General features: G+C 32.7%; 2 protein-coding genes across 4 annotated transcripts; both read left to right on the plus strand.

Moving 5' to 3' along the window:
• Window positions 1-1,536: 1,536 nt before the first annotated feature.
• ML1 (MEI2-like protein 1) lies at window positions 1,537-9,479 on the plus strand. Of its 2 annotated transcripts, none has more exons than XM_083069151.1 (15): window positions 1,537-2,131; window positions 2,824-2,995; window positions 3,226-3,277; window positions 4,133-4,414; window positions 4,636-5,048; window positions 5,157-5,315; window positions 5,507-5,623; window positions 5,718-5,854; window positions 6,186-6,265; window positions 6,348-6,692; window positions 7,176-7,812; window positions 8,153-8,237; window positions 8,321-8,389; window positions 8,475-8,654; window positions 8,804-9,479. In XM_083069151.1, the coding sequence occupies exons 2-15, from the start codon at window positions 2,918-2,920 to the stop codon at window positions 8,942-8,944; spliced, it is 2,775 nt and encodes a 924-aa protein (XP_082925277.1). In that variant the 5' UTR covers window positions 1,537-2,131; window positions 2,824-2,917; the 3' UTR covers window positions 8,945-9,479. The 2 variants fall into 2 exon arrangements, with proteins under 2 accessions (XP_082925277.1, XP_020233486.1); XM_020377897.3 differs by having other exon boundaries at window positions 1,540-2,131; window positions 6,342-6,692.
• Window positions 9,480-16,459: 6,980 nt separating this feature from the next.
• Window positions 16,460-20,797, plus strand: LOC109813667 (uncharacterized). Of its 2 annotated transcripts, XM_029274436.2 has the most exons (7): window positions 16,461-16,738; window positions 16,907-17,276; window positions 17,392-17,548; window positions 18,336-18,380; window positions 18,778-18,949; window positions 19,063-19,430; window positions 20,286-20,797. In XM_029274436.2, the coding sequence occupies exons 1-7, from the start codon at window positions 16,478-16,480 to the stop codon at window positions 20,602-20,604; spliced, it is 1,692 nt and encodes a 563-aa protein (XP_029130269.2). In that variant the 5' UTR covers window positions 16,461-16,477; the 3' UTR covers window positions 20,605-20,797. The 2 variants fall into 2 exon arrangements, with proteins under 2 accessions (XP_082925278.1, XP_029130269.2); XM_083069152.1 differs by lacking the exon at window positions 18,336-18,380 and having other exon boundaries at window positions 16,460-16,738.
• Window positions 20,798-25,101: the final 4,304 nt, after the last annotated feature.

Genomic DNA, 25,101 nt, shown 5'->3' on the forward strand with positions numbered 1-25,101 from the left:
TGTGGTACGCCTATACCCAAATGTACAATTCCTAATGGTGAAATCGTACTTTCCTAATGTAAGTGACAAAATCCAAGAAATCAAATGAAAATTTGTTATCCCATTTTGTTGTGATCGAGCTGACACTTCGGGTGCGAAAATAATTGAGTTAGTTTGGTAGGATGAAATCACTTAAGCTGCTTATGCTGTTAGGAGATCTTCATAGATAAATGTGTGATGACACATTAGTTAAGATATATGCATATAATGTATGCTTTGGTGTGTTCATATGCATTATTACATGTTTTGTGTGATATGGTTTGGATAGATATATGTTGGCTTTGGGAGTGTCTAGCTCGCATATATGGTTGTAGTGTGACGTTGCATGATATATAATTATTTTTTTATGTTTACATGTTTTTGAACTCTAATTGATCCTTTTGTTTCCATGTGCTTTGAACTTGATGATCATACATGATATGAGAATAAAACAGGGTTAGACTTGAGAAGATGTAAGTGAGGCCCAATTGGCAATGGAGGTGGCTTTGTTAACTTGTGTATGCGTGCTTAACCAATATTAGACATTGTTAGTGTCGATGCTACCTTGTGTAACTTGTATATGCGTGCTTAACCAATATTAGAGTATACAATTTATTTTGAGATTACTGTACGCAAGTTTATATAACTAATTTAGATTTGTACATGTGTTTAACTTTTATACTTATATTCATATGTACTTCTTTCTTCTACAAACTTGATATATTCACAACATGATTTTTTTTATATGTAAATGAAACAATTATCTTTATAGAATTTTTTAGATATAATTTTTAATAAAATATTCAAAATTAATATCGCCATTCTAAATTTTACAACCGGTTGTTAATTGTTTCACGTGTTAGGCAAACAAATGACATATATTTTTTTTTATCAATAACAATTGACATAATACATGCATGTAAATGACAAATAGATACATATTTTTGCTTGTATGCGGATGAAAACAAAAATATTATAACGAAGAACCGGGAAAAGAGAAATCTCATAAAATTAGTTGTATTTTTTTTTAATTTTTTTTTAATAATTAGGAGGTATAACTTCTCCAAATAAATTGATTATGTTAAAAAGTAAGGTGATATCTTTAATTATGAATTTTTGTTTAAAATAAAATTTTATATTTATAATAAATTCAAACTCAATCTCTAATAAAAAAATATCAAAATATTTGTGCTAAACTTTTAATCATAAAATCAGAAAATCAGTTGTTTAAAGAACTAAATGAAATCGTATATAAAACTAGTTTACAAACTTTATCGAACAAGGAAAGAAATGAATCAAAGAATCAAATAAATTTTCATGAGAGGGCAACAAAAGAAGTTAAAATAAAAAGAAAAAAGAATACGTGAACTTATTGAATAGGTTCTATATTAAAAAAAAAAAAATTATCATCTTATATATAGATAAGTGTCCGTTTTGTAACATTTGTTTCACCAAAGGTTTCCGTGTCATGTGCGGTCTTTAATTTTCATTTTATTTCCAAACCCAAAAATATACACGCAAAACACGACCTGCGCGTATTTAGTATTTATTGTTGATTCTTACATATTTTATTTTTTATTTGTTTAATTATTTTAATTAAAGCCAACTAACACACTTTTTCTCTCTCTCCTTTCTTCTCTCTTTCTCTCTTTCTCTGTCACAAGTCTCAAAACTCTGTTCTTGCCTTGTCTGATTCTCTCTGAACCACACACCGTTACCGGCGAGCTTAATCTCGCCGGAAAATTGCCCTACGCTGGCCGGAATCTGCAACCTTTTTGACTTTAGCTCTGAATTCCGATTCTGTTTTCCCTCTCTTGTATTTTTTTTGTACCCTTGACTCTTCAAAAACAACCAAACGTAAAAAAGAATTTGTTTTTCTTCTTTTTATCTTGGGCTGAGATTTCTGGGTAAGCAATGCAGAGAGAGTGATGAGATTTTTTAGAAAAAAAATGAGATCCTATTTCTGAATTCCTTATGTTATAGACCTCTTTCAAGATTCAATTTTTTCTTCCTCTCCGTGTTCCCTTTCAAAAGTTTCGTATGAGAAGGTGGTTGAATTCCGTGGAGAAAAACAGGAAGAAAGATTTTGGATTTTTTGTGTGTTTAAATTGAGGTGAGAATTTTGTCTGGTTTAAAATATTATAATCTGTTTATTTTTATTTTTGCTTTCGATTAAATAACAATTTTTTTTTTTTTGAGTAATATTGCCTTGGTGTTTCTGAGTTTGGGATTATAACCTGTTTATGTTCATCATCATTGATTCCTCCTTTGAAAAAATGGGTTTTTGCGCTTGATCTGTACATGTTTAAGGCTTTTCTCCTAGTTTTTCTTTGTCCCCTTAGGAGGCAAAGTTGCAATATTGAATGTTTTGAGGCTGATGTCTTTTTATTTTCATTATTTTGTTGGTTTGAAGCTGCCGGTTATTCCTTATGTGCAGTTGAATAAGATTTTCCTAATTTGTATGGATGGTTTTGTATCAATTTCCTACATTTTCTTGGGTTCAATTGTTTTAGGTCTTTGGTAGGTAAGCAACGACCTTTCTTCTTTCCCCAATATCATCCCTTTCCGGTGGTATTTAGTTGGAGATGCAACTAATTTTGCATTGATCTCTTTGGATTTTTGGCATGTAGAATCTAGGTAGCATACTTTTTTTTTTCTCCTGATAGTCAAGAACTTGGGACAACTGAGATGTTCTGGGTTTGACATGGCATCAAGTTTATTTTTATTTTTTTATTTTTTTTCTTGCTGTTATCTGCACTTTCCCTTGTGAAGCAAATGACCTTAAATTTATTTCTAATATATAAGGATGAGTAGAGCCCGAGGAAGCTAGCAAGTGGGGATTTTTTGAGCAATATTACTATTTTTCCAGTTTCCAAATTCACTGGACGGAGCCTGCAGGATGCCTTTTCAAATCATGGATCAGAGGGGTGTTTCAGCTTCATCCCATTTTTTTGATGACATTTCCTTTCGTTCTGAGGTATTTTACTGTTTATTTCCCTGTCTTTCTCAATTTAGTTTCTTGAACTTCTAAAATGTGACCCCAAGAATTTAATGATCTTCGGATCCATAAAACACTGTACAGTTTTATTAAACTTGGGGTCTTGTTTTCAAAATGTTACTATTTTAACTTCTCTCTGACCTTCAATGCTATTGCCTTTATGACTCGTTGGTTTTCTAAACTTGTCCTGAACTCTTTTTTTGGGGCAGAGGAATGTTGGATTACGAAAGCCAAAATCCATTAATGACCATTACCCACAAGGTGAGGACCGATCCATCTATTATTTGTTCAACGTTGTTCTATACATTGTACTGGTTGACTGTATAATCACCCAATATTTCTAACATATTTATTATTCTTGAGACATTGAATGGATTATTCAAATTTTACTTCTGCATATTTTATATGGTACCTCAGCTCTCAATTCTGTACATTTCCATTTTAGGACTTTCCAGCCAATATTTCTTTCCCTTCTGCTTTGGACTTCTTGTAAATGTTTGGGTGCCCATGGAGCAAGTGATTATCAATGTTAACAAGCAATTGGCTATAATATGAGTAATTGTCAAAACTGAAATCCTAAAAATAATATTATTTCCATTTATGGTGATTAATTGATTATACTTGAGCATTTTAGGACGTTTGAGTCAAGTTTCCTCTCACTTTTTGCTTTCAACAATATATAGATGTTTGGTTGCTCCTGAATCTGATATGATGATTATCAGTATCAATCAATATAGTAAAGTACTTTAAATGGTTGATTGATGTCAAGCCAAAAACTATTTTTCCTGTTTGTGGTTAACACCATATTGCTGCAAATTTTACCGAAATAATGCATGCACCAGTCTGCATCATGTTCTTGCAACTTTGTAATTAGTGGCATTGCTTTTAGCAGCAGAGAAAATAAAGGTTGTTTCATGAAGATAGATACAGCATTCTGCTGCATTGAAACTCATACATGTGCTTTTGTTATTGTGATATTATTTGTGATTTCATGGTTTTTATTTTTTGTGTCCATATTTGTGTGTCATACATGTATGTCAATTACTATATTACTTTATCTGCAAAACATGTTAGTAATTACTGGATGTGTAAGTTGTGCTATTTTCATTTTATCAGGAAGCAATGGAATGGTAGCATCACCTGGCACCATTTTGAATGCTACACCACCCATTGATGTAAATGCAAAATCTGGCTTGCTGATGTCACAGGCTAGTCTACCTGGGGTTAATATAGATTCCAAGGAATCGTCTCATTATCGTCCCAGATCATTGTCTGATGCATGTCTGCATTCAGCACCTACCTCACATGGTTTAATTGGAAGCAAGATTGTGACCAATGCTGCCCCTTGTGAAAGTAGTTTATTCTCTAGCTCCATGTCTGAGATATTTAGCCAAAAGTGTAAGTCTGTGTTTCATGCCTTCTGAGCTTGCATGTATGATGGGTATTGTGGCATAGTTAAGTGATAAGTACTAATGTCCTTTCACCTGTTTATGAAGTTATTTCTTATCTGTTTAAGTTTTTTTTTTAATTTTTTTATAATATCTTTTTAAGGTTTTATGATTTTACTTTTGTTAAATTGATATCCTTATCTGTCTGCTTATTTGCTTATTTTGGTGCAGTAAGGTTATTTGGGAATGATGTTCTGTCTGATCAGCCCATTACTGCGGGTTCTCATCCTGAAGAAGAACCATATAAATCTCTTGAAGAAATGGAAGCTGACACTATAGGGAATCTCCTACCTGATGAAGATGATCTGTTTTCTGGTGTTGTTGATGAGTTAGGATGCAGTTCTCATGCCATAACAAATGATGATTTTGAAGATTTTGATCTGTTTAGCAGTGGTGGAGGCATGGAGATGGAAGGAGATGAACATTTAAGTTCAGGAAAAAGATTGAGTGGTCTCGATGGTGATTTTGGTTTCTTTGGAGGTTGTAAAGGAAAACTTCCTTTTGGTGAACAGCCTTCTAGAACACTTTTTGTTAGAAACATTAATAGCAATGTAGAAGACTCTGAGCTAAAGGCTCTCTTTGAGGTGCGTCTACATTCTTCCTTGCTGCAAGATGTTATCTTAGAATTCCCAGGAAGCATTTCATACCATTAATCATAAAATGTAAATGGACTATTATGTTTGTTATGGCAGCAATATGGAGATATCCGAACCATTTATACAGCTTGTAAGCATCGCGGGTTTGTTATGATTTCTTATCATGATCTAAGGGCAGCACAAAATGCAATGCAAGCACTTCAAAATAGGACATTGAGATCTAGGGAACTTGATATACATTATTCAATTCCAAAGGTATAATATTAGTAACTCCAGTATGCATAATTCCGTTTCCATTGCTATGATTTGGATAAAGTTGGTTATTATTGTTGTTTTTATCTTCTTAGCAGTTAGTATTACAATGATGTGATCTGCCTTTTCAATTGCTTTGTCTTCCTGCTTTTATGCTTTGGTTATAGATGTATTTTAACTTGAAGACATGTTAGGTCAATGCTCCAGAAAAGGATATTGGCCATGGCACACTGATGTTATCTGGACTTGATTCATCCATTTTAAATGATGACCTTAAACAGATTTTTGGATTTTATGGAGAAATTAAAGAAGTAAGTTGTTCATTGTTGGTTTTCCCCTGTTTTAGTTGCTCGTGTTTTATTTAGATAATACAATGTTCCTTGAATATTATGACTTTCATTGCAGATCTATGAATATCCAGAAATGAAGCATCACAAATTTATAGAGTATTATGATGTCCGAGCTGCTGAAGCTGCTCTCCGTGCACTGAACAAGATTGACATTGCTGGGAAGCAGATCAAGCTTGAACCTGGCCATCCAAGGTTTGAAACATGGTGGCTAGACCCACTTTATTTTATTTTATTTTTATAAATTGAATTTCTTCAATAATTTGTAGAAGCTCTTGTAATGGTTTTCTATATTTTACATGTGCCTTTCTAAAAATGATATTATGTAGATTTTTTTATATAATATTTTGAATATGCATATCTAATTGTTATCACCTTTGATTGCTGTCTTTTTTATTTTTTTTATTATTTTATGGTTAATGGAATGCAAAGTTGTTATAGATCACCTTGATGCAAAACTAGTTACACTTTCCTTCTAAGAAACTATTTTCTTCTGTTAATAACCATGGAAACCTTGCTTTTGTAGTTTGATGCACCAGTCTAAGGGGCAAGATGAGCGAGATCTTGGTCAAAGTATTATTGACAACTTATCATTAAGACAAAAGGGTAAGGTTTTACCTGCCTACACTTATTTTTTTCCCAGGAAGCAAATGCTCTTGGTCTCACTAGTCATCATTTACAGCAACAGTGTCTTCTGGAGTAATTGGATCTGGCTGCTTGGAAAATGGATATAATCAGAGATTTCAATCTACAGTTCGACAACCTTTGAATACATTTATTGATAATGCATTCATTCATGCGAATTCTGGCATTCACAACACTGTGAGAGGGGCATCTGCACCTAGTTCAAGATTTCATCCTCATTCATTACCTGAGTATCGTGACAGTTTAGCTAATGGTAGTCCTTATAACTTCTCTAGCTCCATTAGCAACATGGCTAACAATATAGGTGCTGGAGCAACAGAAGCCTCTGATGGCAGGCATATTCAGGGAATGAGCTCATCTGGGAGCATAGCAGAGTTTAATGCGGGAGGTTAGTGCATCATATGATTATGTGCTAAGAAAGCTCAATGTATAATTTTTTTTTTGGGTAACAGTTTTTAAATTAATTACTGTCTACAGAAAATTGTTACTTGAAGACTAGAGGGTAAAATTGTTTATTTGACAGCATCCTAGCAATTTAAAACTTTACAATAATGGGCTTGGTTGTTAAGGAATATGCATACGCATAGTATTTTAATAAGCCCAGAAATCTTCTTTCTTTTTTGGAAATACAGCAAAAGTGTTAATCATGATTAAAAATCTAACTGTTGGTTTGAATGAATTTAGAGTTGCCAGGCTATAGATGATTAAGACTTTCTAATTAAATATGGGTCTTCACTTCAGCTATTGTACCAATTTCTAAGTGGTTTGAGCTGGGTAATTGTAGGCTGAATGCAACACATTTGTAATGTGGAGTTAACAGTTTGACATTTAAATCTTGATGTGACATCTTTGTTTTATTTTGGTTCATCAGGAAATGGGATACGCCCACCTCATGGACTTTATCATATGTGGAATGGCTCCAGTTTGCAACAGCAACCATCATCAAGTACCATGCTTTGGCAGAAATCGGCATCATTTGTTAATGATGCTTGTCCTCCAGGCATTCCACAGATGTCAAGTTTTGCTAGAACACCGCCTCATATGCTGAGAACACCACATATGGACCATCATGTTGGATCAGCACCAGTTGTTACAGCCTCACCCTGGGAAAGGCAAAATTCTTACTTGGGAGGATCCCCTGAGGCTTCTGGTTTTCGCTTGGGTTCTCTAGGAAGTGGAGGAGGTTTTCATGGTTCCTGGCAATTTCGTCCACTGGATTTTCCTTCTCACAATGTGTTTTCTCATGTTGGTGGGAATGGCACTGATCTAGCATCCACTGCTGGACAGAACTCTCCTAAGCAGATATCTCATGTTTTCCCTGTGAGGCATCCCATGTCTTCAATGTCAAAGTTCGATGCTACCAGTGAACGAATGAGAAACCTTTATCACCGTAGAAATGAAGCAAGCCCCAACAATGTGGATAAAAAACAATATGAACTCGACTTGGGTCGCATATTGCGTGGGGAAGACAGCCGGACTACACTTATGATAAAAAATATTCCCAACAAGTATGTTAATTGTCTCCCCAGCTTTTTGGATCTTCTTGCTGTTTACTTAATTTTCTGTCTTCAGTTGAATGTCACTCTGGTAAAACTTAGTTACTTTGAAGGCATTATTTTATTTTTATTGATTATTTTAAGAGCCGGTAAATATTAACATAAACATATGTTTTACATTTAATGGTTTTATCCAGGTTAGCAGTTATCGTTTGATTCTTGACTTTTTAATTTTGAAGTACTAGAGTTCTTGCTTGCTAATGCTTCCATGGATTCACTTATGCATGCCTGTGCTCATTTGACATTCTCCTGATTTGACCTGTTTTTGTTTTTTTATTTGTTTTTTTGTTAGATATACTTCAAAGATGCTTCTTGCTGCCATAGATGAGCAATGTAAGGGAACTTATGATTTTCTGTATTTACCGATTGATTTCAAGGTAAGTATTTTTGGTTGGTTGATTCTTTGCTTTAGAGAATAAATCATAAATATGTTACTAAATCAATTCTACAATGGTTGCAGAACAAATGTAATGTTGGCTATGCCTTCATAAACATGATTGATCCTGGTCAAATTATTCCTTTCCACCAGGTTATTCGGACGTTCTTATGTAATATTAATTTCAGCTATTTATCTATATACTATGAATTTGAACTAAATAAGAACTATTTTGCAGGCTTTTGATGGGAAAAAATGGGAGAAGTTTAATAGTGAAAAAGTAGCCTCACTTGCATATGCCCGAATTCAAGGAAAAGCTTCTCTTATAGCTCATTTCCAGAACTCAAGCCTGATGAACGAAGACAAACGATGCCGTCCTATTCTCTTCCATACAGATGGTCCAAATGCTGGTGATCCGGTAAATCAGACTTGTTCTTTAGTTATACTTATTTTCCAATTGTCAACTGCTGTTTACCAAGGAGCTAAGATTGCAGAGTTTGGTGGTTTAAACCTTTTCTTGCATGATGTGCATTTTACAATAAAAATGACAGTGTTTTGTCTATGCAGGAGCCATTCCCCATGGGTGCCAATATTAGACTGAGACCTGGAAAATCTCGCACCGGTGGCAACGATGGCCAAGGGAGTCCGTCAACTTTGGAAAGTGGAGAAGAGTGTGCTAATGGGATAGACCCTTCAAGAAACTCTTAACTGATCTAGCCTTCCTTGGGCACTAACTGTTCAATATTGCACCATAATGTCCCCATGTCTGTATATTGACATTTTCTTAGAGCCAGCATGGAAAAGGGGCTCACAATTTTTTTGCCTATAGAGGAGCCTTAAACACAAGTTTTTTGAGGCTTAGGTACATAACCAGAATCAAGTCACTGATTGTAGTAACATTCTGTAATTTCCTAAATTTTTGCATGGAGTCCTTCTACCTTCTCACAATTTAGAGAATGGCTTAACTGAAGCTCAAATTTTTTGTTAGCTGTGAAGGGACGATGTCACCACCATGTGCATTAAGTTCCCTTCAGAATTGCGGGGTTCAAAGGAACTATTGTGGATTGTGTTTCATTATTGTTGTCATGTTGTTCATATGTATTTTTTTAAATTTTTTTTAAAAAAATTCTGGGGCGTTTGTGCCCTTAAGGGATCAATTTTTGTCTATAAAAAGTGATTAAGTGAATGTTGAGGAACATCTTAGTTTTACACTTATATTTAGAACATTTTTATTTCTGTTGCAGTTCTCTGAAATTCTCATGGCCTTAATTGCGCTTACCAGTGATTTGTTTTCTAAGCCATCAATAGTGCTGACTTTCTTAGCACTTCTTTTGAATCTGAAGAAAACGAAGAACAGGATCTTTTTATTTATTTATTATTATTATTATTATTTTTTAAATGAAAGTTCTAATAAAGAATTTTAAAAATCAATAAACAATATAATTTTTATTATTTTAAAAAAAATCTTCCTTGGTTATTTCTTCCTTTGTTCAGAGGCTTAAGACGAATCCATGAAATGGGGGTGATTTTAATTTTTTTTATACACAGATTTGTAGATCAGATTAAAAAAAAAAAACTAAAGATTCCAACTCCTTGAACTCGATAACCACCAGTGCACTAGACAAGGATGTGTTTGACAAATTTTATCGAGGGGTGAAAAATTAGCTGAAAGATAAAATATGTTGATAAATAATTTGATTAAATTAAAACGATTGTTTGATAAGAAAAGAAATGTTATTTTGCATAAATTGCACTAAGAGAGAAAGAGACATAAATATAAAAATAATGTTGTGTTATCACATCTCTTGATAAAATGAGTAGTTGAGCACTTGAATTGTTTTTTAGAACATGGTCTAGACAGCGTTTTAAAATTGACTAATTTATATTTGTAAAATGTGATTTTTGTTTGATCAGTTACACAAAGGTAAAACTATAAACAATTACATAATTAATTACTGTGTCATGATATAAAATGTTTTTATTTTGTAACAAATTTTTTAAATAATTATAAATTTCATTTTTTAATTATTTATGATCTTAAAATTAGAATAAAAATGTTTTAATTTTATATATAAATACTTTTATTAAATGAAATGAGATTATATAAATAAAATATCTGATTATTTTGACAATTTTATATTACAGAAAATGAGATTTAATAATTTTGTTGAATCCATTTCAAGAAATTAGCAATTTATTACTTTCTGAAGTAATGAGTATCTGTGATGCTATTATTTGTTTTTTTGTATGTGACAATGTCAATTTCTTCGCAGTCTTGCGCAGAAGAATTTTGCTGTGGGATTTGAACTTGTTTAGAATTGTTTATCTACAATTTCTTTTGACTTACCAACGATATAAACATTTGTGTAACTGTTTAAAAGTTCATGAAAATAACTTATAACATGTTCTTTTTGTTGGTATAAATAGAAGGCATAAGTCTTTTTTAATCGTCCGCCAACTTGGACATAAATATTTTTTTAACTAAATAACACACTTAAAAAATTAATGAATTTAGTTAAAAATATTAAATTTGCCAATGATTTTAATTTAAATTACTTTTTAAAAAATATTTTTTATTTCATTTAATTAATTAATGTTTAAAAAATAGATATGTATGTGTTTATTTATCTTCTTCAATCTTAAAAAAAAGGGAGCTTTATCCTCTTAATTTTAAACATTCTTCTTTATCTAAAAGTATTATTATTAATAAATTAAGAATATATTAGAAAATATATAATTAATGCAACTAATAATTAGAAAATTATCTTATAAAAATAATAACTAAAAAAGTAAAAATGGTCCTATATATATGGACAAATGTAATACTTTTAGTTGTAATTTTATATTTAAACTATGGATCAAATCTCAATTCATATTTAAATAACACAAATGTCAATTTTTTTATACTAACAACTTTTCATATCTATAAAATGTTTTTAACTTATTTTTAATAACTTATCTAATATAACTTGTGAATATATATATATATATATATATATATATATATATATATATATATATATATATATAGTGGATCAAATTTCAATCTGTATTTAAATAATACAAATATCAAATTACTTACACCAACAACTTGGCATATCCATAAAATATTTTTAACTTATTTTTAATAAGTTAGCTAATATAACTTGTAAATATATATATATATATATATATATGAAAATAATTTTTTTCTCTTTAATTATAAAAATATATAAATAATTACATAATAACAAGCACTTATTTAATAAGTTTTTATTAAGTCGTTTATTCTACCAAATAAATGGGTATATTATAGTTGAATAATTTTTTCAAGTATAAAAAATAAAAGTAAAGTTATATTTTTAATTCTTTATCTTCTTTATTTAAACTAGTAGGATTAAGGTACTTCGTGCTTCTATTAAAAATAAAATAAAAATAAAAATTAAGTAATAAAAATATGTTGATATAATTATAATTAGTTCATTAATTTGAATTCTTAAATTTGATTAGAAAAATATTTTTTATAATTTTTTAAAATAAAAGAGTATAATGGTCAACTAAATATAGAGACCAAGGTAATTACTAAAAAAAACATTTCTTTATATATTAATATAGATTTAATTTAATCTTTTATTTTAAAAAAATTAATTCAGTCTTTATTTATAACTATATAAAAAAAATACTTCAATTTCGTCTCCATAATTTTTAATACTGTTTTAGCCTTTAATAATTTGTTATTCAATACTTTATTTGTGTGGTTACTTGGGACATAAATAGAAAATTAAAAATTTTGGTATTAACCCACTTCTCCGGTATTTTATAAATTTGTAACTGCATGTTCTATTTAACTTCCTGTCTTTTGTAACAACATGATTTTTAAACGTTTTAGAAAATAAAAGATTTGTTTTTTAACACCATAATAAAAAATTAAAAAGAATCTTAAAATCTAAATAAATTCACAAATTTCTAATTTATTTTAATTTTAAAAAATAAAAGAAAACAAGTCGGTGCATGAGTAAAAAATCGAAAAGTATCTATATTTAAAAAACTCTCCCGGAGGAAGAAAGAAAGAGATTGAGAAAACCTAGATGGATCAAGAACAGAAATTTCTTCAGTTTCGCAATGCGATATGATCGTGCTCTGCACTTGTATTTATAAAGTGAGTCAGGATGATTCTTTTCTTTAAGTTCCTAATGGTCAAACTTTAAAAAAAATTAAGTTTATCATTAATCGTAGACTTTAACTTCTAATATATTGAATGACGAAATTAAATTCAATTGAAAACATAAAACATTAAATTAAAACTTATTTAAAAATATAGAGGACCAAATCAGACATATTTAAAAAAAAATAAAAAAATCAAAATATAATGTATTAACATAATTGTATAAAGTTATATTGAAATTGAAATAAGATATAAATAAAAATGAGGTAACACTTTAAATTATGTAACAATTGGTGATATTTTATTTGTTAAAATAATTTTTTAGTTCTTACAGTTTCACTTATTTTACCTTGTAATATTTATAGTTTAAAATAATTATTTTAATTTATATATTTATCTTTTCAATACTTTTAAATCTTTATAGATTAAGATAATTTTTTTAATTTTTATAGTTGCAAATTTTTAATCTTTAATCCTTTAATCCCTATTTTTTTTGTAAGGTTATAAATTTTGTGTTAACGTGTTAGGTCTTTAATTTTATAAACGTAAAAAAAATGTTTTCCACATTGCAAGTTAGAATTAAAAAAAATGATTTAATTTAGTGTAACTCTAGTAAATAAATTTTATATAAATAAAAAAGTTGAATTAATACTTTTGTCATGTCAATATAAAATAAGTAAAAATTAAAAAGATTAAAAAATTATAAGTATAAAATTTAAAAAAATCTATTTTAAACTAGAAGAACTAAAAATATTAAAAAGATAAATAAAAAGATTAAAAATTTATATTTTGAAATTATAAAAACTAAAAATAAAATAAGAAAGCTAAAAGATTAAAATAATATTTTATTTTATTTTATTTTTATGATGATGTGCAACTCAATAACAGTATCGTTAATAGACATGTGTCAACTAAATCAACATTTTTACGACAAATATTAATGATGATGAAAAAAATTCCTAATGTCTTGAAAATTTAGAATTCGAAAGTAAAATATTTATAATCATATGGATTATTATTATTATTATTATTTACAATTTAAGCACTTTATTTTCTAAAATAAAAAAAAATAAATTAAGTTCAATCTAGAAGTGAATGTCTTCATCTGATATATTTTAATTATAAAACTTAAAAATAATATATAAAGCTTTCTTAGTTCAATAGTAAAAATATGTCATTTTTTTTATAGTAAAGATAAGAAATATTACAAAGATGATCGCAATGAAAATTGAACCTAGGTCCTCATGCTTCTAACTATCTCAACCTCTCCTCACTCAATCACTAAGTTAACCCTAGTAATCTAACCAAATTGTTATTTAACTACGTAGTCACGATTTTGGTTTGATTTTAAAGTATTATTTTAGAATTCCATTATTGTTTAACCAAATTGTTATGTTAAAAGAGTAATGTTAATTTTTTTTAAAATTAAATGATTCAATTTTGATTATCTAATTTTAAAATGATGTTATTTTAATCATGTGATTGTGAGTTTGTTCCTATAGACGATATTATTTCAGGATTTTATTATTTTTCAACCAAATTGTCACTTTAATGAAATTAAGTTAAATGATAACATTGATTTTTCTCTCTCTTAAAACTAAAGGACCAAATTTAACCTTTTAAAAAATAATGAGATCAAATTGAACATTTTAAATGATTTGATTTAATCATTTAAACGATGTTCAATATTGTTGTTTCATCGAGTTTCATTAACGTTGTTAATGTAAATTTAAATAAAAAAGTAATATTAAACATTTTAAAAAAATAAAATGACCAAATTAAATCATTTAAAAATAGTAAAATCAAGTTGAATCTTATAAATAAATAGAAGGACCAAAATATAATGTATCCTAAATATTTATATAGAGTAAAAGTATAGTTGGTTTTAAATTTAAATATTCTAACAAAAGTGTATTTTAACAACATCAAAATGTACCTTATAAAAAAACAAGTTTTTAACAAACCCTATGAGAATTTATTTACATATATTCACTTAATATTCACATGTCCTTTTGCATGTTGTTGTACTATTGCAACCTCTTTATACAATCTATAGACCAAAAGTGATTATTATTATAAATAGTTTTTTTTATATTGTTTTATGGATAATATAGAGGTTAGGTTATTTATTGTTTATTTTATTAAAAAAATGAAAATAATATTTTCAAATTATTATTTTATTTTATCTTCATCTAACTTATCATAGGGGTGGGGAGAATTTTGAGCAACTTTTATCTAATTGTATTGTTAGAAAAAAATTTATTTCATTTACAATGAAAATAAAATATATGGACACCCAAATAACATTATAAATATAAATAAGGGAAAAATGAATCTAATGTCATTCAACAATGTTGCTTATATCACGAAACATCTCAACAAATATTCATTATATCAAATCACAATAAAATTTTGTTTAGACAAATTTGGAAAACTATTCTCATTACAAAATTTTCCTCTCACATAAAGTAGTAATGAGTGACTCTTTTCCTTCTCAATGGATAGTGTTTTTTCTCATTACAATATCTTTTTTTATAATAAAATTTAAAAATTACTAGAGGAGTTGAGATATTTTGTGTCTTTAACTTACATAGACGATTACAATTTTTTTATATATAAATTTTCTCAATTTTATCATTTATCTATAAGGAGTTATCATATAATTGAATGGACAAAAAAATTTAAAAATATAAAAATCAAAGTATTTATTTAAAAATATATTCCTTTTATTAAAAATTATAAATATTGATAAATATCACACTTCTTTATTTACATCTTATTATCATAGTATCGTTGTTATATTTTTTTTTTTGCCTCGTCACTCCAAAGTATATCATTTCTTGTAACAAGCATTTAGTTCTTCCTTTTTGTTAGTGTAAAGATTTAAATACTAATCATGTTTTGAATTGCATGAAGAGATAGGAAAATTCGATGCACATTAGAGTATCTTGCACCTAATTCATATTTGTCCCATTTTCAGCATCCGATAAATTTTGACTAATTTGACTTTAAAGTCAATTTGGATTTGGATTTTTCAATTCTAGTAAATATTACCTTCTCATCTTTGCTTTATTAATTAAAAGTTACAAAATGTGTCTCTTAATTTTAAAAAATTAATAATAAAATAAAAAGATAATAAAATAGATGGTTGACCAGTTGTAAGTAATTATTTAAAGTAAATGATAATTTTTTTTTCTCTTCACATTTAAGAATATAGATCCATACTAATATATAAAAGGAATACACTTTTTGATAATCACCTTAGTCTCTACTTTTTTGGATCATTATACCTTTTTATTTTAAAAAATTAGAAAAAATATTTTTAATCAAATTTAAAATCTTGAAACTAATGAATTTATACTAATATATAAAGGGATTTCACTTTCAATAATATCTTTTAATTTTCATTTTTATATGGACGATTTTATCTTTTATTTATTTTTTAATAATTACTTTTTTATGCGTAACTTCTCATTTTATTTATTTATTTATTTTTTAATATAATATAGGCACGAAGTGCCTTTTTCCTGCTAGTATAGATAAAATAGATAAATATTATCTATACCCTTTTCTGTAACCACCTTGGTTTCCACTTTTTTTGACCATTATACTCTTTTATTTTAAAAAATGATAAAAAAATATTTTTTAATCAAATTTAAGAACTTGAAATTAATGAATCTATACTAATACTAATATATAAAAGAGATATCACTTTTAATAACTACTTTATGTTTCTATTTTCAATAATTACCTTTTTTATGAATAATTTTTTTAATTTTTTTCTTTTTATTTATCTTTTTCTTTTAATACAATGCATGTACGAATACTTTTTTCCGGCTAGTAGATATAAAATAGATAAATATAAATATAAAATAAAAATATATATAAATACATATCTAGATAGGTATATAGATATGGATATAGGTTAAAAAAAGATAATTTTCTGTTATCCCTTGACTCAGTTCAACATACTTTTTGTGTGAAAAAATATTCATATATTGTTAACTATTTTAATCGGCAACTAATAACAATAAAAAAGAAATTGGCGGAAAAAAAAAAAAAGAATGAATAATTGGACGTAGGTGTAGGTGGCGATTATGTTGCCAATGGTTCTTAGTTGGCAGTTACCTCTTCGAATTATGAGTAATGACCCTTTAGCGCCTCTTCATTTCTTTCAAAAATTTGAAGCAACATGCGATGCCAGAAGAAGAAAGGACATGAACCGAACCAAGAAACACCAAGAAAACGGCGTCGTCAATGTCAGGGAAGAACACGAGGAAGCACTGGTGGCCCTCGTCCAACATCGTACCCGTGAAGTCAAAAACCTACGTTACTACATCTCTCATTACACGACCCAGGTTACTCCTTTCTCTTCAATACTATTTTCTTTTTTCTTTTCAGTGAAAACAGATCGACACACACAAGTTTTACGTGAAAGACGTTATTTTTATTCCAAGAAAAGCCTAAAAGTATAATCTTTGTGTGGGAATTATAAGCTGATTGCATGCTTGGACAAAAAATTGCAGCTTGATGAAGCGGAAAGAAAGTTGCAAGAATCTAAATCCAAATTGGCTAAACTTCGGGGCAAAACAAGTGCAACTTTATTATCAGATGTTGAATCTAAACATGTGAAGACAGAACATGGATCAAAGAACGGTTTCACTCAAGAAAGTGATGATTTTTTCAAGAATCATCGTCTATCTAATAAGCCACACCTTCTTGTTCCTGCTGCGAGTTCGAAAATCTCGCAGTGCATACCTACACTGCCATCTTCTACTTCTCGTGCAAATGCGACAACAAAAGATTCAATTGTAGGTTCAAGTGCTCCTTCAACCATGAAGAGGGTTCAACAAGAAAATGTTGAAATCAAGGATAGAAGGAGCAAAAGGAAGCTTGGTAGCCTTCTTTATTATTATTATTATTATTATTATGTGAATTTGGCCACCTCATGAGACCATAATCAATGACTAAAATAAAGTTAACTTTGGCAAGAATTTTATTTGCTTCACAGGACAGAAAAGACACGAGGAATTGATTCCTTTAATATGTGGGAGTTCTTCACCAGGATCAGTGCCTTATCAAATGAGCAATCACTTCTCAAGTCAACACAAGAGGAAATTGCGATGTATTGCTTTGTGTCCTTTGAATGATCAACGTTTTGTGACGAGGTAATGGAATCATTTCTTCATGGCAAAAGATTATGTATATGTTTTGATCATAGATTTTTTTTAATGAAAGGGTTATGGGTGTGATTGGATTTTAGTTTGCAAACCATTGTTTCCCCATAGAATCTTCTAATAAAATCATGTTTAAATACGATATTGTTGAAAGTTGACTCAATATAAAAATTGTCTCTTTTTTAATTCTTCGGGCAGCCTATGTGAAGCACAAACATATCGCCGGACGATATTTCTTCACTGAGTCACAATTTTAAATTATTAATCTTTTTGGTTCGAACTCCTCTCTAACACGAGTTGGACACGAGCTAATATAATAGAATAAACCAATATCATTTCTTAATTAAACACTTATCTAATACTCTTATTATATAAAAATAAATTAAAAATTAACTCATTTTAAATATGATTCATCTATTAAGAGTCATTATCATGTACAAATTATAAAGTTTATATATACATGTTGTGTCCCCATGTCACATATTTTGGACATTAACTATTTTTTGGTGTATCTATATGTTGTGTCTAGTGTTCGCGCCAGATTCGGTGCTTCACAAGTACCAAATTTTGGTCAAATGCATTTCATGCATTTTTTTCAATTAGTGATTTGAAAGCTCCTCTTATAATTAGAGACCTGTCTATATAAATACATGGAAGCATGACTTATGTGTTATGCTTTATCCATCCTCATATTAAATTACAGTCTGATAAAATACTTTTATGGCAAGTCTATTACAATTTGATGTTTGTATTTTTATTTTTTTGAGAATGTTTGCAGTGCTTTGGATGGATTGGTCAACCTGTGGGAAGTTCAATCTTCAGGGTATATCTTAGCCTTTTTAAATAAATTCTTTATATTGTTATACCTTCATGTAGGTTGACTATCAAAAAATCAAATAATACTTGAGATCACCGTAGAAATGAATTTAAAATATGGGTCTGCAAGATAATGGAATCCGATTGTAATATTGAGGCAGATCTAATGCATGCCAGGCACTTTTGAATGTCTTTGGATTTTATTATATGGTTCTTTCCTATCTATAATAAGGACATTCATGTTTAAAATTACACGAATATATTCCACCGGTGACGGTTTATAACTCGGCATATATTAAGTTTTGTAGTAGAAAATGTTATAACTTTGGAACTTCAAAATATTTTAAATATTCTTACCCATATTATATATTTCACATTTTATTTCTCTCCATCTTGATTTGTAGATCAAGAGCTTCTCTGCTTAGAACAACAGATTGTATATCCCCAAATCAGAGGAGATGGCCAGAAGATATAGCTTGGCACCCTGAGGGAAATAGCCTGTTTTCAGTATATACTGCTGATAGTCAAGACTCTCAAATATCAGTTACAGATTTGAGTAGAGTACAAGGGGGAGTGGTAAGATACAACTTTTGACACATGCTGGCATAGATGTAGCACTTTTAGAATTTGCTTTCTTTTATAGTTAATTGATTCATATTATGCCAACTATGCTATGCATGTAATTACAGAGAGCACGTGTCAAATTCTTAGAGGAGAAGCCTCATGTTAAGGGTGTTATAAATAGCATTGTTTTTCTGCCCTGGGAAAATACCAGTTTTGTAACTGGGGGAACTGACCATACTGTCATACTATGGAATGAGAATGGTGAGAACAATTGGAAGCCAGAACGATTGCATAGGAATCTTCATTCTTCTGCTGTCATGGGAGTAGCTGGGATGCAGCATAAGCAAGTTGTGTTGTCTGCTGGTAGAGACAAGAGAATTTTGGGGTATGATGCTCGTGTAGGAAAAGAAGACTTTTTGCATCAAGTTGATAGTAAATGTTTGAGTGTCCTGCCAAATCCGTGTGACTTCAATTTATTCATGGTTCAAACCGGGTAATTTTTATCTGCCTTTGGAATTCACTGTCACTGAATTCATTTTATTAATTTTAGCCGGATTTGGCTCCTCTTACTTTAGTGCAAAAAAGAAGGAATCTCAATCAATGGTTGATATTATATGCATGTGCATGACAATCATTGTCTTGTTAAATTCTACTTGAGGGGTTTTCCTCATTAAGAGTTGAGATACCTCACTTTCTATCTAAAGTGAATTACTCTCTTTAGAAGAGTTAAATTCTATACTAGGCTTCTTAACATGCCTCTTATTTTTGTTGCGTCTTGGATGTTTTCTTTATGGAAATTTGTGTATGTTTGAAAATGGAATATAAGATTTGATCTAGAAGTTAAAAACCAGATGAACACTCGAACAAACACTTCTTCACAGCTCGGGTACTTGAGCGGTTGATCAACACCTTGTGAATATTTTTTACCTAGGAGTATCTTTATTGAATATGGAGACTAATATTCTTTGGGAGTTTGACATGCACCAAATATTCCATCTTAAATTTTTTGCATATGTGCGCAAAAACTACTACTTGTTTAAGTGATGAGAGTCACACATCACTCATGTCAATCTAAGTTGGTGACAATATAGCTAACTAGTTAAGGATAAAAAACAAGAATATTGCCCATAATTTAGTAAGGATTTTTTTTCTTCTAAATTTTCAACCAGGATATATAGGTTTTATTCTCACAATTCAATCAGTGTTTTTTCAGCTTTGTCCTTCTGTTATTCATATACTTGGGTGTGACATACAAAGTATAGCCATGAATTTGGCTTTGATCGTATTTTTTTGTTGCACAAGTTTAAAGGAGACACTAACTGTTTTTCTTTACTTTTATTTGTTGCAGGACCCCTGAGAGGCAGCTTCGATTATTCGATATTAGATCAAAAAGGACAGAACTTCATGCCTTTGGATGGAAGCAAGAAAGCAGTGAATCTCAGTCAGCTTTGATAAATCAGGCTTGGTCCCCCAATGGACTGTATATATCATCTGGTTCAGCTGATCCCACAATTCACATATTTGATATGAGATATAACGGTCACATGCCTTCTCAATCTATAGAAGCTCATCAGAAACGAGTCTTCAGAGCCATGTGGCTTCAGTCTATTCCTTTTCTGGTTTCCATATCTTCTGATCTCAACATTGGGTTACACAAGGTTGGATAGAACTTGTCAACGCTCATAATATAACATAACATAACTCTTTTTATTGTTAATGGTCCATAATATGCATATTTCACATGATTTTGTTGGACACATTGCATAACTCAATGGTCAATTTTTGCATGTAGACTAGGTGACACTTTGGTATACTAATCACTTAATAATGCGACGAGTGTATTTCCATTGTATTTGCCAACATGCTCTTATTCGCAACAATTTATTCTAAGGAGTAAGAAAATTCCGATTTCTGTATAATTCAAAACTGATAACCATTGTGTATGATATCCAAAACCGAATAATATGAGAGTTAGGGAATGTATTGTGTACCTGTCTGAGGGCACACTCCTGTTCTTCCTAGTGAAAGGGGACCGAATAAGAGCTCCAACGATGTCTTCAAAAGTGGGGGGAGGTACCTGCAAAAGGTACTCCGACGCTCAAGTTAGTATATGCACGAGTATCTAGGTTAAAAATGAACAGTGACATACCTTGTTACGTGAGACCTATTTATAGCATCTGACATGGGCCTGAGCGTGATGGGCCCTATCAGATGTTTACCAAATTAGGTAATACGGTACTAATTGGTCGTTTAGGCTTTAATCATGTACTTACCTTTCTTGACTGTGATTACTTGTTATGACTCGCCTAACCCTTCGGCAAGAGGCCGAGCCGTCTAATCAATACTAGTCGGAGCGGCAAATGACCGAACCGTCCAGTCCGTACACGGCAGCCTGTATACTTCCGGTATGTTATATGTCGGCGCGGCACCTGACCGAGCCGACTCGATGAATGATGATGGTCCATATTTGCATTAACCAGACTGATGTAGGTTCTCGGCCTCATGCCGAGCCGATGTTGATGATGATGCTTGTACGTGGCTATGCACGGGTGTCTGACGAAATGGCACGTGTTGGTCAACGTGACCGATAGGGACCTTCCGGTACACAAGCCCCCCAGCCTTGAGGAGGGAAGCGACGCAAAGGGTTAATTGATCTGAATGGGGTACAACGAAAGACTCAGGAATGTGTAGGGTTATGATTAAAGTACCTATCTGAGGCGTAGCTGGTAAGCATTGATTGCTCTGGTGCATAACTGACACATTAATTACGCGTGAGGGGTTACAACTGCTGATGGGATGTGAAGGGTTGCCATCATTATGCGTTTAACGGCGCATGCTAGGAGGTGTGGAACACGAAAAGTTGTATCCGTTGGGCTTTAGTGACGCATGCGAAGAGTTTCATATCTTTGGACCGTTGGATTTAAATGATCCAACGGTATGCACAAGGGGGTGTCGTTTCAGGTGCTTATTGGAGGCGCCTATAAATAGGTGCAAAGAGGAGGGTTTTTTCGTGCAAGTTTATTAGTTGCTCTGAGCCGAAGCTGTTTGCGAGTGTTCTCAACGATAGGTCAAGCTCAACCATCAGGTACGTAATGGCTAATTTAGACGTTGTTAACATTGACTCTTCTGGGGACGAAGGGGAATCTAGGTTAAGGGCGACGCCGAACCGGGATACGCCTTCGGCTTCGGCATCTAATGGGGACAACTCCGTGGGGTCGGCTTCTGGGTCCGGTCATTCTCAAAGTGGGAGTGGTTCTGCATCGGCTGTAGGTTCTGATGAGCAGCCGAGCCGGGGTGGAGAATCGTCAAGAACGTTCCCGTCCATATCAACTCCGGGGTACTCATGGGTGCATGGTGAGGTTGGCAGTGTATACTCTCGGTATACGAGTAAGAAATCTCTTGTGGATTTTGTATCAGCTGTGAAGTTTTTAGATTTTCCTGAAGATGAGGAACCTTCTGCCATCTTCTTTCAACCGTGCCGAGGCGACGGGGTGTCAAATCCAGACTTTGTTTATTTGGGTCAGGGGACTTCTAAGTACCCTTTTTTCTATGTTTATGATTATATGTTCCGGGATTTGAAGATATCTCTCCCGTTTGACGATTACTTCATGGGTATACTTCGGCTTCTGAATGTGGCGCCAAGTCAACTGCATCCGAACACCTGGGCCGCTATGCAAGGGTTCAGGCATTTGTGTCTGGGTCTCGGCCTTTCTCCCACTCCACATCTATTTTTACGTTTCTACACTTCTCGGCCGACAAGGAAGGCCAAGTGGCTGTCTTTGATTCGCCACAGTGACTGTCTACTACAACCTTTTACCACTTCCTACAAAAAATTTAAAGTGGGATTTATGAAGGTGATGATTCGGCCGGAACCAGGAAAGAAATATTTTTTTGACACTGAGGGGGATCCACTGTTTCCCTTCTACTGGACCCGGAAGCCGCGCAAATATGACACGGTTTCCACATCACGCTTGTCTCCGGAGGAGAGACGAAGTCTTGAATTTTTAGACAAGTTGCCTCGGCCTCTCCCATGCCGTCCTCTTGTCCGATTGTTTGATTCGGCTGACGTAGTCGAAGAATTAATTGGTATGGTATTTTTCCTACTTGTTTGAATTCAAGTGTTATCATTGATTTTGACTAATGATGTGCAGGTATAATGGCGGGTCATGATGATTTGGATATTCGCAACTTGCTTCGAAACCACTTGGCGTCGAATACCGCGAATAGGCCTACGCCCGCCGCGCCCGTGAATCCAGCTGGTCAAGGTAGCGGGGTCGGGCCTGCGCCTCGGCCAAAGAAGACCACCCGGCCCCAACTAGAAAAAAGAAGGCCTGATTCTAGGGCCGAGGAGGAGAGTCGCCGGGCGAAACAGCGCCGAGTGGCCAGCCTCCCTGTTCCCGAAAGCTTGTCGGCACCAAGTTTCTTGGCTGGCAATGTGAACGCTCAGGATTTCCTGAGTCAAGACCTGACCTCTGAGGCAGGCCAGGGGCTGCTGAGCCGGATGAGTTCGGCGCAAAAATGGAGCTTCTTTTGTGAGTTCCAAGTGCGTGCTGTGGCCATGGCACAAAGCATTGTCATGCAGCCAAACGGTGAGGCTGATGAGCTGCGCAAACAGCTAGCTGATCAGGAAAAGTCTCTTCAAGAGACATTGGCTGCTTTGACTGACGCCCAAACGGCTAGCAGTAAGTACCAGGCCGAGATGGACCGCCGCGGAAGGACCGCCGATGACTTGGCTTTAAAGGTACAGCGTCTCGAACTTGCTCTAAAGGGCGAGACTGAGAAGGTGACAGTTCTGCGCAAGGAGCTGGAAGCTGAGAAGATTGCCTTTGGAGCTTATCAGGAAAAGGCACGTGCCAAGGTTCTCAGTCAGCATCAGGCCGGTTTCGCCCAATGTGCTCGTCAAGCCTGCTACTTCGGCGATTTTCCTCCTGACTTCCACCTAGATATGTCCAAGGATTTCTTTGAGGGGAAGTTAGTGGACATGACTGCCATCCCCCCGGACCAGCAACCGGATGAGGAGGCCCCAGCACGGGTTGCCGGACCGAACGAGGAGACGGTGTGCGAGGAAGGTGCCCCGGAAGATGGTCCAGTGCAGGGGGAGGTTGAGGTGCAATCTTGAATGATGGGCTAGTAGGATTTTGTTTGAATGTTTTTGTTGTATGAATGGGCCAGTAGTGCCCTCCAATGAATGTACTTTCTGAGGCCGATAGCGCCTGAATGAAATCATCTTTTAATTTTCCAATTTATCTTGTGTACTATTGAATTGATAAAATTTGTTGTCCCAGACCGAGAGGTGTCTCGGGAGGGGAGACTTGTTAAATAATTGGAAATCACATCCTTAGCCGAGAGACATCTCGGGAGGGAAGACTTGTTAAATAATTGGAAGTCACATCCTTAGCCGAGAGACATCTCGGGAGGGAAGACTTGTTAAATAATTGGAAGTCACATCCTTAGCCGAGAGACATCTCGGGAGGGAAGACTTGTTAAATAATTGGAAGTCACATCCTTAGCCGAGAGACATCTCGGGAGGGAAGACTTGTTAAATAATTGGAAGTCACATCCTTAGCCGAGAGACATCTCGGGAGGGAAGACTTGTTAAATAATTGGAAGTCACATCCTTAGCCGAGAGACATCTCGGGAGGGAAGACTTGTTAAATAATTTAAAGCATGATTGTAAAAATAAAGTATGATTGAATCGTGTTGTCATTGATAAATGGATGCCTCGTTAAAAACCTTGCCGGCCAAAACCTCTTTTCACTATTTTTTAAGAGGGAAAAAGACCAGTTCAAGGAAAAGAGTGCACCCTTAAAACGTTTACAAATTTGTGAAATAGACAACTAGCTATAGTAAGTCTTCAAGTGTGTAGAGTTCCATGTTCGCGGGAGAACTTTGCCGGATAGCTCTTCCAACTTATATGCTCCGTTGTCTAGAGCGTGTCGTACTCGAAACGGACCGTCCCAATTAGCTGCCAGTTTGCCTTCAGACGGTTTGCGCCTTGCCGATCCGGTTGCTCTCCATACAAGGTCTCCTTCATGAAATATTCTTGGTTTGAGGTTAGAATTGAAGCGCCGACTCATGCGTTGCTTGCATGCTTCGGCTACTACCTGCGACTTGTCCCGCACCTCATCAAGAACATCTAGTTCAGCCCGAAGAGATGTGTCATT

Source organism: Cajanus cajan, chromosome 2, assembly GCF_000230855.2.
Source record: "Cajanus cajan strain Asha chromosome 2, NIPB_CcT2T_4, whole genome shotgun sequence".
Classification (NCBI taxonomy): domain Eukaryota; kingdom Viridiplantae; phylum Streptophyta; class Magnoliopsida; order Fabales; family Fabaceae; genus Cajanus; species Cajanus cajan.